The sequence below is a fragment of the Bombina bombina genome, chromosome 1, assembly GCF_027579735.1.
Source record: "Bombina bombina isolate aBomBom1 chromosome 1, aBomBom1.pri, whole genome shotgun sequence".
In the NCBI taxonomy this organism is placed as follows: domain Eukaryota; kingdom Metazoa; phylum Chordata; class Amphibia; order Anura; family Bombinatoridae; genus Bombina; species Bombina bombina.
In genome coordinates this window covers 1,534,717,291-1,534,732,908 of record NC_069499.1, presented here as the reverse complement: position 1 = coordinate 1,534,732,908, position 15,618 = coordinate 1,534,717,291, and the positions used below count along the sequence as shown (strand labels likewise).

General features: G+C 39.0%; 1 protein-coding gene across 1 annotated transcript in view; it reads left to right on the top strand.

Annotated features, from left to right (window-relative positions):
• Positions 1–15,618, top strand: part of LOC128654568 (growth arrest-specific protein 7) — a 187,918-nt gene that overhangs the window by 26,845 nt on the left and 145,455 nt on the right. Inside the window, exon 2 of the mRNA XM_053708558.1 lies at positions 7,546–7,661. Within this exon, the coding sequence (XP_053564533.1) occupies positions 7,546–7,661 (116 nt within the window). The remainder of the gene's footprint in view (positions 1–7,545; positions 7,662–15,618) is intronic.

Genomic DNA, 15,618 nt, shown 5'->3' with positions numbered 1-15,618 from the left:
CACACATACACACACAGTATACACACACACACACAGTGTATATATATATATATATATATATATATACATATATATATATACACATACACACACACTGGAGCCAGTTGGAGGAGACTGCAAGTAGTTGTGTAGTACTAGTTACAGCGTAACTGTTACGCCCCTGCCTCCTCCCACACACATAGTCAGCTCAGCTCTTAGTATGCGAGTGTCACGTGACAGCTGGCTCCCGCACACTAAGAGCTGTGCGAACAGGAAGGCTATGGGCTGGCCTGTAGGTGGCGCTGCAGTCAATGCAGTTTTAAAGTGGAAAGTGCTTTTGCCTATACTTCTATGTATCGCACTGCACAGCATGTGCGATACATTGAAGTATAGGCAAAACAGCCCTTGCTTTCCACTTTCAGGTTTCAGCCCTGAGCCTAATATGCATGATGGATGATAGTTACACTGCACAGTCTCACAGACACAGACAGCACACAGGAAAATAATACATTTATTAATAAATATAATATAAAATAATATAAATAAAAAATAAAAATAAAATTTTTCATAATTTTTTTTTCTCATTTTTTTTTTCTTCTGCTCATTTTTCCCCCCTCATCTGCCCCCTGGGGGTTCACGTGCGACAGTGCACATATGGAGGAGCCTCCACTGGAGAGTGGTATGGAGCACAATTTTACTCTGTGCTCACTTCTTGGCTTTTAACGCCGGGTTTAGAAAAACTTGTAATACCAGCGCTATAGGAAAGTGAGCGGTGACAATAACGTGCAAGTTAGCACTGCACCCCTCATGACGCAAAACTCGTAATCTAGCCGTATGGAAGGTATTTCTCATCTCTATGGGATTTCCAGGTTCCTCCCCTTTTTATTTAGAAAATTCAGTGAGTTCTGCTCCTGTGAAATCAGCATCAGCACTATAATCTCTCTGGCCTATAGAAAGTAATGCTCTCTGGGAAATTGATGCTGACAGTTTTTCAGTTTTAATAGTCAGGGTGCAACTGTATACATTAGGCTGCTTGGATTGATATACAGGTCACAGCTAGCTCCCATGTGAAGTACAGGGGCGGTTAACCTGGGATGCATCCACTTAAATTCTAAAAATCAGCAATAATCCCTTAATTTGGTATTTAGGATAATGACAGTTTACATCTGTTCAGGAATAATTTGTACATTATAAAATCGTTTTAAAACTGATGTTAAGAAATAAAGACTACAAAAGTCCCCAAAACAGTCCCAGCAATGAAATAGTTAAAGCTGCGGTTAATGCAATCATTATGCTACGTTGGGGAAGTATATTGTAGTTAGTGCTATTTATTTTTAAGAGCCCCTTGAAAAGTGAGATCTATTAGTTACACAGCAAGCTCATCTCAATCCTTAATTACACTGCATCACTAGTCAGATATATGCTAGCAAATTAATGTATCAAAATATATTACATTATCAGGCCACTGTTGCATAAAGGGTCACCTCTACAATTAATGGTCCTAGGCAAATTTAAACCCCTAAACTCAAACTGAGAAAGAGTTCAAACTGATAATTATTTGTAGAAACAAAACAGCTTGGTAATAGCAAAACTGTACTAAATTCCTCTTATATTTTCTAAAACAAGAGCCCAGTGCACAACAAACCCACAGCAATGATTTAACCCCTGAATACCAGAAACCGACAAAGAACATGTTTCAGAACACTGATCTGGTCCTCGTCAGCCCCAGCACTGTGACTTGAATAAAGAGTGGCTTGATAGGAATTGTAGTTTCCATGTGCAATGAATGCAGCTGCCCTTTAAAATAAGCTTAGCACAGCAGATTGGCATAAGGCAACTAAGGGTTGGCAGAACTATGTTAGAAGATGCATCTGGTCTTATATTTAATGTTTGCTTATTGCTGACTTGAACCCCTTGCCTGCCAGGGAGGGTTTAAAACATTGATTTGAAATGTATTGCTGCCCAATCTGCAACCAAGTGGTTGAAAGAGCTGTATATGGACTGAGATTGGATGCAGGCATGATGCTGCCATTAACCCCTTAGCTGCAAAATCGGGTTGTATTGCACTGGCTTCCAATTGATTGCAGACCACTCTGACAGCCAGTGGGTTAAAGGTTTTGCAGAGGCAGGAATCTAGTTTGAGGTCAGATGTTGGCATTCACCTGGTAATAAAGCAGGTGGTGGCATATACCTTGTCAGATGTGGGCATGCAGCTAGTAATAAAGCTGGTTATGGCATATACGTTGTCTGATATGGGCATGCAGCTAGTAATAAAGCTTTTGGTGGCATATACCTTGTCAGATGTGGGCATGCAGCTAGTAATAAAGCTTGTGGTTGCATATACCTTGTCAGATGTGGGCATGCAGCTAGTAATAAAGCTTTTGGTGGCATATACCTTGTCAGATGTGGGCATGCAGCTAGTAATAAAGCTGGTGGTGGCATATACCTTGTCAGATGTGGGCATGCGGCTAGTAATAAAGCTGGTGGTTGCATATACCTTGTCTGATGTGGGCATGCAGCTAGTAATAAAGCTTGTGGTTGCATATACCTTGTCAGATGTGGGCATGCAGCTAGTAATAAAGCTGGTGGTTGCATATACCTTGTCTGATGTGGGCATGCAGCTAGTAATAAAGCTTGTGGTTGCATATACCTTGTCAGATGTGGGCATGCAGCTAGTAATAAAGCTGGTGGTTGCATATACCTTGTCAGATGTGGGCATGCGGCTAGTAATAAAGCTTGTGGTTGCATATACCTTATCAGATGTGGGCATGCAGCTAGTAATAAAGCTGGTGGTGGCATATACCTTGTCAGATGTGGGCATGCAGCTAGTAATAAAGCTGGTGGTGGCATATACCTTGTCAGATGTGGGCATGCAGCTAGTAATAAAGCTTTAGGTGGCATATACCGTGTCTGATGTGAGCATTCAGCTGGTAATAACGCTGGTTATGGCATATACCTTGTCTGATATTGGCATGCAGCTGGTAATAAAGCTGGTGGTGGCATATACCTTGTCAGATGTGGGCATGCAGCTAGTAATAAAGCTGGTGGTGGCATATACCTTGTCAGATGTGGGCATGCAGCTGGTAATAAAGCTGGTGGTGGCATACAACCTAGACCACAGGTGTGCCACCCACTGACAACATCCACACAAACCCATCCACATGCCTCCTCAAATTTGCTTGCACCACCAAACAGTAACTAGACATGTTCACAGATATACAAATTATTTTGGACAAATTGTTTGTCACAAAAAATGTATTTCATTTTGTCCTATAATCATTCATGGGGTCATTGGGAATTTGTTAATGAGAATTCATGGGCAACATCTCAGGGCAGCAGTTAAATAAAGTTAAAGTAATAGCAAGTAATACTGTTACAAGCTAGAATGAGCACATTTTTAAAAATTATTATTTTTAACAATGTCGAATTGGTGTGTACAGCGGCACTGGTAATGCAAGCAAGCAGCAAGCTAACTAAGCTTTAAGTAAAAGAAAACTGACATGAGAGACGTTTCTTATATTTTTGAGACATCCCCAAATGGGTTCAGTATTGGTCAAGGACAAAAGTGAAGGTCATATACTCATAAGCTGATACAGAAGCCAGTCAATTGATAGGGACATTGTTGTGTCAATATTGAATAATGTAAAAATGAATACATACACTCATGACATAGTTGGTGATTGGTTGCTCTTTGTGTATGATACAACATATCCAGCATTCTATTACATATGCAGTGTCCCTTTAAGGACAAAGGCAAAACACCATATACATGAAGACATAGGGGCCGATTTATCAAGGGCTGAATGGCCCCTGGTGCCCCTGTTTCAGGCTCGCCGGAAACAACAGTCATGAAGCAGCGGTCTACAGAGCGGCGGACAGCAATCAACCTGCAGGGAGCGGCATTGCACAAGCAGTTCACAGCGTATAATGTCGGACAGACATTGATAAATCAGCCCCATACTGTAAACGGTCATCAATGTTTTATGTGATAGTAGGAGATTGTATTCTTAAAGGGACAGTATAGTCCATGGTAAACTTTCATGATTCTAATAGGGTATACAATTTTCAACAAATTTCAAATTTACTTTTATCACCAATTTTGCTTTGTTCCCTTAGTATTCTTAGTTGAAAGCAAAACCTAAGTCGGCTCATATGCTAATTTCTTTTAGACCTTGAAGGCCGTCTGTTATCTAAATGCATTTTGACAGTTTTTCACCACTAAAGGGCATTAATTCATGTGTGTCATATAGATAACATTGTGCTCACACACGTGGAGTTACCTAGGAGACAGCACTGATTAGCTAAAATGCAAGTCTGTCAAAAGATCTGAAATAAGGGGGCAGTTTGCAGAGGCTTAGATAAAAGGGTCACAAATAGTTCCCATGTGAAGTAGTAAAGAAGTGTATTCATATAACTGTGTTGGTTATGCAAAACTTTTGGAATGGATAATACAGGGATTATCTATCTTTTTAAAACAAAAATTCTGGTGTTAACTGTCCCTTTAATTATACACAATATAACAATTATGCTATATTTATTTTGCCCCCCTTTCCAGTAATTTAATCTAAAAGAAGGGAACATGGAACTCCGCAAACCTAACCCTGCCACATATCTGTACTCAATTTACAATGTGTTATCATAACTCTTCTGCTAAAGCCAAACAATAAAGGTTTTGTTATTACACTGGAAAGCCCTGTGTCTTCCAGATCCAAATATGAATTGGCTCATCCAAAGGAAAGTGGTGAATAAAGTTTGACCATTAAAAAACAACTGCAAGAAACTGTCACCTAGATTACGAGTTTTGCATTAGGGTTAAAAAGCAGCGTTTTGCTTTTTAACGCCCGCTGGTATTACGAGTCTTGAAATGACAGGCTCACCACTCACTTTTTTGGCCAGACTCGGAAATACTGCAAATCCACTTACGTCAATTGCGTATCCTATATTTTCAATGGGATTTGCATAGCACCGGTATTACGAGTCTGCCAAAAAGTGAGCGGTACACCCTCTCCTGTCAAGCCTGGTTCCGCATTTTAAAGTCAGTAGTTTAGAGTTATACACTACAACGCCGTAGCATAAAACTATTAACTAAAGTGCTAAAAAGTACACTAACACCCATAAACTACCTATTAACCCCTATACCGAGCCCCCACATCGCAAACACTAAAATAAAATTTTTAACCCCTAATCTGCCGAACCGGACATCACCGCCACTATAATAAACATATTAACCCCTAAACCGCCGCACTCCTGCATTGCAAACACTAGTTAAATATTATTAACCCCTAATCTGCCGGTCCTAACATCACCGACACCTACCTACATTTATTAACCCCTAATCTGCCGCCCCCAATGTTGCCAACACTATATTAAATGTATTAACACCCCCCAACTTAAATATAATTTAAATAAATCTAACTAAAATTAATACAATTCACTAAATTATTCCTATTTAAAACTAAATACTTACCTATAAAATAAACCCTAAGATAGCTACAATATAACTAATAGTTACATTGTATCTATCTTAGGGTTTATTTTAATTTTACAGGTAACTTTGTATTTATTTTAACTAGGTACAATAGTTATTAAAGTTATTAACTATTTAATAACTACCTAGTTAAAATAAAGACAAATTTACATGTAAAATAAAACCTAACCTATGTAACAATTATACCTAACACTACACTATAATTAAATTCCCTAAACTAAATACAATTAAATACAATTTAAAAAAATTATCTAAAGTACGAAAAAAAGCAAACACTAAATTACAGAAAATAATAAAATAATAACAAGATTTTTAAACTAATTACACCTACTCTAATCTACCCTAACAAAATAAAAAAGCCCCCCAAAATAAAAAAAGCCCTACCCTACACTAAATTACAAATAGCCCTTAAAAGGGCCTTTTGCGGGGCATTGCCCCAAAGTAATCAGCTCTTTTACCTGTAAAATAAAAGTACAAATACCCCCCCAACATTAAAACCCACCACCCACACAACCAACCGTACTCTAAAACCCACCCAATCCCCCCTTAAAAAACCTAACACTAACCCCTTGAAGATCACCCTACCGTGAGACGTCTTCACCCAACCGGGCAGAAGTGGTCCTGAAGACGGGCAGAAGTCTTCATCCAAGACGGGCAGAAGAGGTCCTCCAGACGGGCAGAAGTCTTCATCCAGACGGCATCTTCTATCTTTATCCATCCGGCGCGGAGCCGGTCCATCTTCAAGACATCCGACGCGGAGCATCCTCTTCAAACAACGGCCGACTGAAGAATGAAGGTTCCTTTAAATGACGTCATCCAAGATGGCATCACTTCAATTCCGATTGGCTGATCAGCCAATCGGAATTAAGGTAGAAAAAATCCTATTGGCTGATGCAATCAGCCAATAGGATTGAGCTCACATTCTATTGGCTGTTCCAATTAGTCAATAGAATGCAAGCTCAATCCTTCTGTACCTATTTAAAATAAATACAAAGTTGCCTGTAAAATAAAAATAAACCCCAAGCTAGATACAATGTAACTATTAGTTATATTGTAGCTAGCTTAGGGTTTATTTTATAGGTAAGTATTTAGTTTTAAATAGGAATTATTTAGTTAATTGTAGTAATTTTATTTAGATTTATAAAAATTATATTTCAGTTGGGGGGGGGTTAGGGTTAGAGTTAGACTTAGGTTTAGGGGTTAATATGTTTATTATAGTGGCGGCGACGTTGTTGGCGGCAGATTAGGGGTTAATAAATGTAGTTAGGTTGCGGCGACATTGGGGCGGCAGATTAGGAGTTAATAAATATAATGTAGGGTTCGACGATGTTGGGGGCAGCAGATTAGGGGTTCATAACTATAATGGAGGTGGCGTAGGTGTCCGGAGCGGCAGATTAGGGGTTAATATTATAATGTAGGTGTCGACGATGTCGGGGGCGGCAGATTAGGATTTAATAAGTGTAAGATTAGGGGTGTTTAGACTCTGGGTTCATGTTAGGGTGTTAGGTGTAGACATAAAAGTATTTCCCCATAGGAATCAATGGGGCTGCGTTAGGAGCTTTACACTGCTTTTTTGCAGGTGTTAGTTTTTTTTTCACCCGGCTCTCCCCCATTGATTCCTATGGGGAAATCGTGCACAAGCATGTTTTACCAGCTCACCGCTACCGTAAGCAGCGCTGGTATTGAGGTGAAATGTGGAGCTAAATTTTGCTCTTCGCTCACTTTTTTGTGGTTAACGCCGGGTTTCTAAAAACCTGTAATACCAGCGTTGTCTGCAAGTGAGCAGTGAGCTTAAACTGCTCGTTAGCACCGCACCCCTGTTAACGCAAAACTCGTAATCTAGGTGAAAGTGTTAATCTGTTCTAATAATGTTCAGACTATGCTGATATGTTAGTCGATTGTAAGCCTGCAGAAATTTTTTTTAATTACAAGGTGTTTACTGTCCCTTTAGCCATCCAGGATTAATTGTGCATAGGACATTTATCCAACACAGATATCCTTGTTCACTCCCTGACATGTTGTTGATAAATTACTTCCTACTGGAGTGTACTTACCACGAGCTGTTTGTTTATTTATAGGCTGATAAGAAAGACCCACAAGGTAACACCACTGTGACTGGATTCGAAGATCTCCTTCAGAAACAGCTCAAGGGGAAACAAATGCAAAAGGAGATGGCTGAGTTTATCCGTGAAAGGTAATTACACATTTCCTAATCTTTCCTGGAACAAGCATTGAAGAATATTAATTTTGTCTTTGCCTAAGGGAAGTAACCTACTTCAGTTAAAATGAAAAAATAATGAAATAAGACTTTTTTGTTTCATCCTCTAAAGAATATTTAAATGGAAATTATACTCTTGCCTGTTAATAAGAATGAGAACCAGGGATGATGAACAGGCTGGCAGAAGATGATATACATTATATTATCTGTGTAATGGATTTAAAGGACCATTTTATACAGTAGCATTGCATAATTAGTGCATGCATAATAAAAAGACAGTGCAGTAGCACATATGTATACACTTTAATCTCTTACACATGCTCAGTAGGCGTGTTTGTATCATGTGACAGCAATCAGTGAATCAGAGACTCATTCTCATTAGGGACTGGTGCCTCAAAAGGTGTGCATATAAAAAGAATGCACAATTTGATATCAAAAGTAAATTTATTTATTTATTTGTTTATATTGTGTGCTCAGTTTGAATCAATTTTAATTTTGACTTTAGTGTCTTTAAATAAATTTACAGCCATGTACACATGCTCAGTGCATTTCTTATGTTAATCTGAAGGGAATGTTTATGTTTTTTTGTTCTTCAAATAGTGGAAGGACTTCCCTTTGGTAATTACCCAACAAATAAAAATGCTTATGTAGAACATACTGGATGTTAAATGTTAAAGGAAAATTGAAGCCAAATTTAGATTTAGAACAGAGACAATTTAAAGAAAGTTTTCTAATTTACTTCTATCAAATTTAGCTCTTTTTCTTATTATCCTTTGATAAACCGTGGCTTATTTCCAGGAGAGCGAACTGAAGCCAGAGGAGTGACAGTGTTTGTAACAATGTTTATAGTGCAAAAGACACGTGCACACTCCTGAGCCTATAACAGTAAGCCCTCATGGAAAGGAGCTATGTTTCAACAAAGGAGAAACACGTTAATTTGATAACATGCTCTGTGTGTAATTACAATGTTTGCACTTATAGGGGCCGAATTATCAATTAGCTAAAGACTGCTGGTCCACTGCCTCTGAGGCTGCGGTCTGCAATCCGCCCGATCCTATACAATCGGGCTGATTGATACCTCCCGCTAGCGGTCAATCGATTGGCCACGAATCTGCAGGGCGGTGAACTGCTTGTGCAATGTTAAATGCCGACAGCGTATGCTGTCGGCATTCAGCGATGTCTGGCGGACATGATACTCTACAGCGTATCATGTCAGACAGACATTGATAAATTGACCCCATAGAGTTTATTTTATGCTTTGTAAATACAAAATATAAAGTATGAAATTTCTTATCTTGCTAAAACTTAAATGGACATTCTGGTCAAAATTGAAATGCACATAAATGAATTACTAGAAAAAAGCAGGTAGGTGACAGCAAAACATGGTTTATTTAATGTTACATAGATTAAAAGGTGACGTTTCGGGGGGCAATCCCTTAGTGATGCTATGCCAAACAAACATGTTACAGTGACTCATATACACTTGTACCACTAGGTGGTGCTGTAAATCAATTAACTCCTTTACACCACTAACAACAGTTTAACTGTTTTTTTATTTATTATAAGAAAGGATGTTTCTAGTGGTATGTTACACATCTTATATTAATGAATCTCATAGGACCCAAAGGCAGAGAAAAAACATATAGACAGTCCTATGGGGCATATTTATCAAGCTCCGTATGAACCTTGAGGCCCCTTCAAGCTAACTAAAGACCGCCACTCCATAACTTGTCCGCCTGCTCTGAGGCGGCGGACAGAAATGAACCTGATCGAATACGATCGGGTTGATTTACACCCCCTTCTAGTGGTCGTATGTGGTCGGCATTTATCAATGGGCAGTGATGTGCAGAGGACATGATACGCTACTTCGTATCATGTCCGCTCGCACATTGTTAAATATGCCCCCATATATCAAAATGCCAAAAAGGCATAGTATAATTATTTACAAAAAAACAGATAGATCCCAATCTTTGTTCATACCCTTAGGTTTAAGGGTTCCTAACTCATAAATCCAAAAAGGATTGCTTTTGCTTAAGTTTCAATTCCCTATAGGGCTATAATTTGAAAACGTAGCTGGCTAATTGTGTGGCCAGCCTTAAGAAAATGGTTAGCAAGAGGGGATTTCACATTTTTAGTACGAATGTTATTTTTATGCTCAATAATGCGGTCTTTGGCAGTTCTCATTAAATCGCCGATATAAACCACACCACAAGGACATTTAACCATTAATATTGTATTTCTTTCCTTTGTGTAAATCAGTGATTTTTAACCTTTTTTTTGCCGTGGCACACTTTTTTACATTAAAAAATCCTGTGGCACACCACTATCCCAAAATTTAAAAAAAATCACACATTGTAGCCTAATACAGCATATATATATACACATACACACAAACACACACATACTGTATGTATTGTGCTTTTATGCCATGCCTCCTACAAACTACCCCTGCACTGGGAGTAAAAAACAAGCAATTTTTAAAAAATATGTCACACTGTTGTCAGTCTGCTGTGGCACACCTGAGGATCTCTCACGGCACACTGGTTGAAAAACACTGGTGTAAATGGTAAAGCACTGATCCTTTTGTCATGTTGCTGCAACTTGAACATCCCAGACAGGGATAACAGCCTTGATTTTTAGTGGTTATAAACCTTAAACCTGACTTAATATTGGTCCCTACATTGGCCTTCACAAGATTTGCTTGGATGTTCATACCCTTTTTATAGGCGGGCATAGGACTTTCTTGAAATTCCTGTATGGTGGGATTACAACTTGATAATACATTCCAATGTTTCCTAATTATAAGCTGAATTTCTGTGCTTTGAGCATTATATTCTGAAACAAATATTAATCTTGAATCCTTTCCATTTCTATTTTTATCTCCAAATTTATTAGGTTTTAATAGATTGGATCTAGGGATAGATTTAAACAAATCCATTTCACTTTTAATCATGGTTTCAGGATACCCCCTTTCTATGAATCTTTCTCCCATTTCTTTAAGTCTTTGATCAACTATTCTCTCATTTGCAATAAATGTATATTTGCAGAAATGCTTCTAGTAAAAATGATCACTGTTTTAGTGTTAATATTTTTCTCTGCATGTGAAGCATAGCTAGATATTCTCAGTGCACCAGCATTTTAAATGCTGCAGCTGCTCAGAGAGTCAGTGAGGCTTGCATCATGTCAGCAATTATTCAAATGGAGTCATTACCAGATGATACAAGCACCTTAGGTTCTTTAAGCAAATGCTGTGTTTAAAATGCTAGTGCACGGAGCATACTTAAGTACACTCTTAAAACAGCTGTAGCTTTTACTAGAAGCTATTGTATATTGCAAAAATGCTTCTACTCAAAACTGAAATGCACCCACATGCATTAGAATTTTGTTTGGAATGTCCTTTCAAAGTAAAAAATAAATGCAAAGCCTAAGGTGAATAATTATAAATAATAAAATCCAAAGTCCAAATGGAAAAAAGAAACTAATTTTAGTGAGTGCTGTACTGTAATGCATTTGTCTCTCAACTTCCAGAAATCTAAAAAACCCTATTTAATGCTACACAGAGCTATCAATATGAAATTTGCCATTCTAGAATCCTTTGAAGGATCTTGAATTTGTGACAAATCTTTTTGACTGATCTTGCATAAGTAGGGAGATTTTAAGAATGTTTGGGCATACATACAGCCCAAATGGCTGAACAATTTTACATGGAATGTGGCAATGATTTTAGTATTGAAAGGCACCAGTATAGTTATAAATTAATTAATAATTATTTGCATATGTGCACTGTCTATAAAGTAGAGAGCATGCATATATTCCTGCAGGTATGGTGGCCACAAAGTTTAAAGGGACATTAAACACTTTGAGATGGAAATATAAAATGATAAATCATATACATAAAAAAACTCTGCAATATACTTCCATCATTTATTTTGTCCACATTTCCTGTAATTCCATTCTGAAATTTTGAGCCTTTCAGTTCCTGTTAGAAATGGAAGTGCAGAACATTGTTATATTCCTTTCAGCCATTGGCTGCAAACTCTAGTGACCTATGTATAACTCCCTAATTGGCCACAGCAGAGAAGGTAACCTAAGTTACAACATGGCAGCTCCCATTGTTTTATAGACACTAAAACTTTACACTATTTTGTCACTATTTAAACAGCTAATGAAACTTTAAAAAATACACCAACATGTTATTCTCAGACTAATCTGCATCATTCTATCTAGAATTTATTTAGTGTTTAAATTGCTATTGTTGTATATCTTTACTCCGTGATATAAGACTCTTTGTAGTACAGTAAATTAAAAAGATATTACGCATGATCCATAAGACTGTTGACCTTTATTTACGGACAACAGATTCTAAAGAGTGGAAAGGGGAATACTGAGAACTATAAATTAACACAGACCTCAGACGGATGCAGAAGGATTTGAAGGCTGAGAACATCAACAAAATCATTGCTACATTTTAAGCAATATGAAAGTAATTCTATCTCCAGTCACTCAGCATAAACCGAATGTTCTGTAGACCGTAATCACTATGTTATATCATAATATTCCAGTCAAGCAAATGGCAGGAGAGCAGCCTAATAATAATATGGCTTTATATCAGCATAGTGAAAGCAAAGTGAATATAAAGTGCTCTCTGTGGTAGAGGAGGATGTGAAACTCCCCAGGGAGAGAACGAGACACATATGAGAAGGAGACAGAGACAATGGGGCCTAGTTATCAAGCCGTCAACCTCAAATACGCTGCGTATTCCGCAGCGTATTTGTGGCGAGGCTGATACGCCTTAGTTATCAAAGGCTCGAGACCGGCAAAAGTAGAATTTTGTGACATAAGCTTCGATCCGCCGGACTCAGATCGATTCTTACGTCACTCCAGATGTTCCGCACACAAGTGCGGCACATTCTCACTACTTTTGCTAGCTATCAAAAAACTAGCAGGTACGCTCGGCACTTTTACGGCCCAGCGTACCTGGTTTTCAAAGCGCCAGCCTGGAGGCGGCGGATCCCATAGGAATCAATGGGAGTCTGACCATAGCGAAAGTACAAGTTCGCTGCTGACAGACATCCCATTGATTTCTATGGGAGCTGTCTACACCTAACACCCTAACATGTACCCCGAGTCTAAACACCACTAATCTGACCCCCCTACACAGCCGCAACTAAATAAAGTTATTACCCCCTAAACCGCCGCTCCCGGGGGCCCACCGCAAGCTACTCTATACATATTAACCCCTAAACCGCCGCTCCCGGAGCCCACCGCAACTATAATAAATGTATTAACCCCTAAACCGCCGCTCCCTGAACCCGCCGCAACCTATATTAAATGTATTAACCCCTATCCTGCCCCCCCTACACCGTCGCCACCTATAATACATTTATTAACCCCTAATCTGCCCCCCCTACACCGTCGCAACCTATAATAAATTTATTAACCCCTATCCTGCCCCCCACTACGCCGCCAATCGGAATTAAGGTAGGAAAATCTGATTGGCTGATGGAATCAGCCAATCAGATTCAAGTTCAATCCGATTGGCTGATCCAATCAGCCAATCAGATTGAGCTCGCATTCTATTGGCTGATCGGAACAGCCAATAGAATGCGAGCTCAATCTGATTGGCTGATTCCATCAGCCAATCAGATTTTCCTACCTTAATTCCGATTGGCTGATAGAATCCTATCAGCCAATCGGAATTGAGGGGACGCCATCTTGGATGACGTCCCTTAAAGGAGCCGTCATTCGTCGTAGTCCGTCGGTGAAGAAGGTGGTTCCGCGTCGGCGGAAGGAAGATTCAAGACCCGGCTTGGAAGATGACTTCGCCCAGATAGAAGACCTCTTCAGCGCCTCTTTGAAGATGACATCGGCCGGATCGAAGACTTCTTCAGCGCCGCCTGGATGATGACTTCATCGGATGGAAGATTTCTTCAGCGCCGCTTGGAGGATTAACTTCTTCCGCTCCGGATGTCCTCTTCAGTTCCATCGGTGGCTCGGCTGAGTGAAGACGACTCAAGGTAGGATGATCTTCAGGGGATTAGTGTTAGGTTTTTGTAAGGGGGGTTTGGGTTAGATTAGGGGTATGTGGGTGGTGGGTTTTAATGTTGGGGGGGTTGTATTTTTATTTTACAGGCAAAAGAGCTGAACTTTTTGGGGCATGCCCCCACAAATGGCCCTTTTAAGGGCTGGTAAGGTAAAAGAGCTTTGAAATTTATGTAATTTAGAATAGGGTAGGGATTTTTTTTATTTTGGGGGGGTTTGTTATTTTATTAGGGGGCTTAGATTAGGTGTAAGTAGCTTAAAATTGTTGTAATATTTTTAACATGTTTGTAACTTAATTTTTTATTTTTTGTAACTTAGCTTTTTTTATTTTTTGTACTTTAGTTAGTTTATGTAATTGTATTTCATTGTAGTTCTTTGTAGGTAGTTTATTTAGTTAATTTAATGATAGTGTAGTATTAGGTTTAATTGTAACTTAAGTTAGGATTTATTTTACAGGTAATTTTATATTTCTTTTAGCTAGGTAGTTATTAAATAGTTAATAACTATTTAATAACTATTCTAACTAGCTAAAATAAATACAAAGTTACCTGTAAAATAAATATAAATCCTAAGATAGCTAGAATATAATTATTAATTATATTGTAGCTATCTTAGGGTTTATTTTACAGGTAAGTATTTAGTTTAAATAGGAATAATTTATTAAAGTATAGTGTAGTGTTAGGTGTAATTGTAACTTAGGTTAGGATTTATTTCACAGGTACATTTCTCTTTATTTTAGCTAGGTAAGCTATTAAATAGTTAATAACTATTTAATAGTTATTGTACATGGTTAAAATAAATTGAAAGGTACCTGTAAAATAAAAATAAATCCTAAGATAGCTAGAATATAATTATTATTAATATTGTAGCTATATTAGGGTTTATTTTAAAGGTAAGTATTTAGTTTTAAATAGGATTCATTTAGTTAATAAGAGTTAATTTATTTAGATTTATTTAATTAATATTTAAGTTAGGGGGGCGTTATGGTTAGGGTTAGACTTAGGTTTAGGGGTTAATCATTTTATTACAGTGGCGGCGGCGTAGTGGGGGGCAGGATAGGGGTTAATAAATTTATTATAGGTTGCGGCGGGTTCATGGAGCGGCGGTTTAGGGGTTAAACTATTTATTTAGTTGCGGAGAGGTGCGGGATCAGCAGGATAGGGGTTAATAATTTTATAATAGAGGGCGACGGTATAGGGGGGGCAGGATAGGGGTTACTAGGTATAATGTAGGTGGCAGCGGTGTCCGGGAGCGGCGGTTTAGGGGTTAATACATTTATCAGAGTTGCGGCAGGGTCTAGGAGCGGCGGTTTAGGGGTTAGTAACTTTATTGAGTTGCGGGGGGCTCCGGGGGCGCCGGTATAGGGGGTAGAACAGTGCAGTTTAGTGTGAGTGCTTAGTGACAGGCTAGCAATAAAGCTGGGAAAAAGCCGAAGGGCAGCGAGATCGGATGAGTGATAACTGTCACAGTCCGCTGCTCATCGCCCCGCGGCTTTTTGACAGCTTTATTTGATAACTTAGGCGTATTTTTTCAGGTCCGCGGCGGCGAAGGTAGGCGAGCTTAGGCGGACGTATTGGGCCGGCGAAGCCAGAAAAGTAGACGGCTTGATAACTAGCCCCCAATGAAGTGAGAGATAAGATTCAGAAAGCTCAGGAAAACGGATCTAAGGCTGGGTGCATCACATGTGTACCCTGACCCTGGGCTACCTGATAGACCAGAGCAAGGAGTCATAGGGCTCCATTTACTAAGCAGCGAAAGCTGCTCCGAAGCCCTTGTGGGGCAGGTTTGCATATGTGAGCCTGCTTCCTGCAATGTAAGAAGCAGCAGTCATTAGAAGGGAAATCACAGAGAGTGAGTGAGCTCTCTGTGATTGACAGTCCCTTCTCTCACG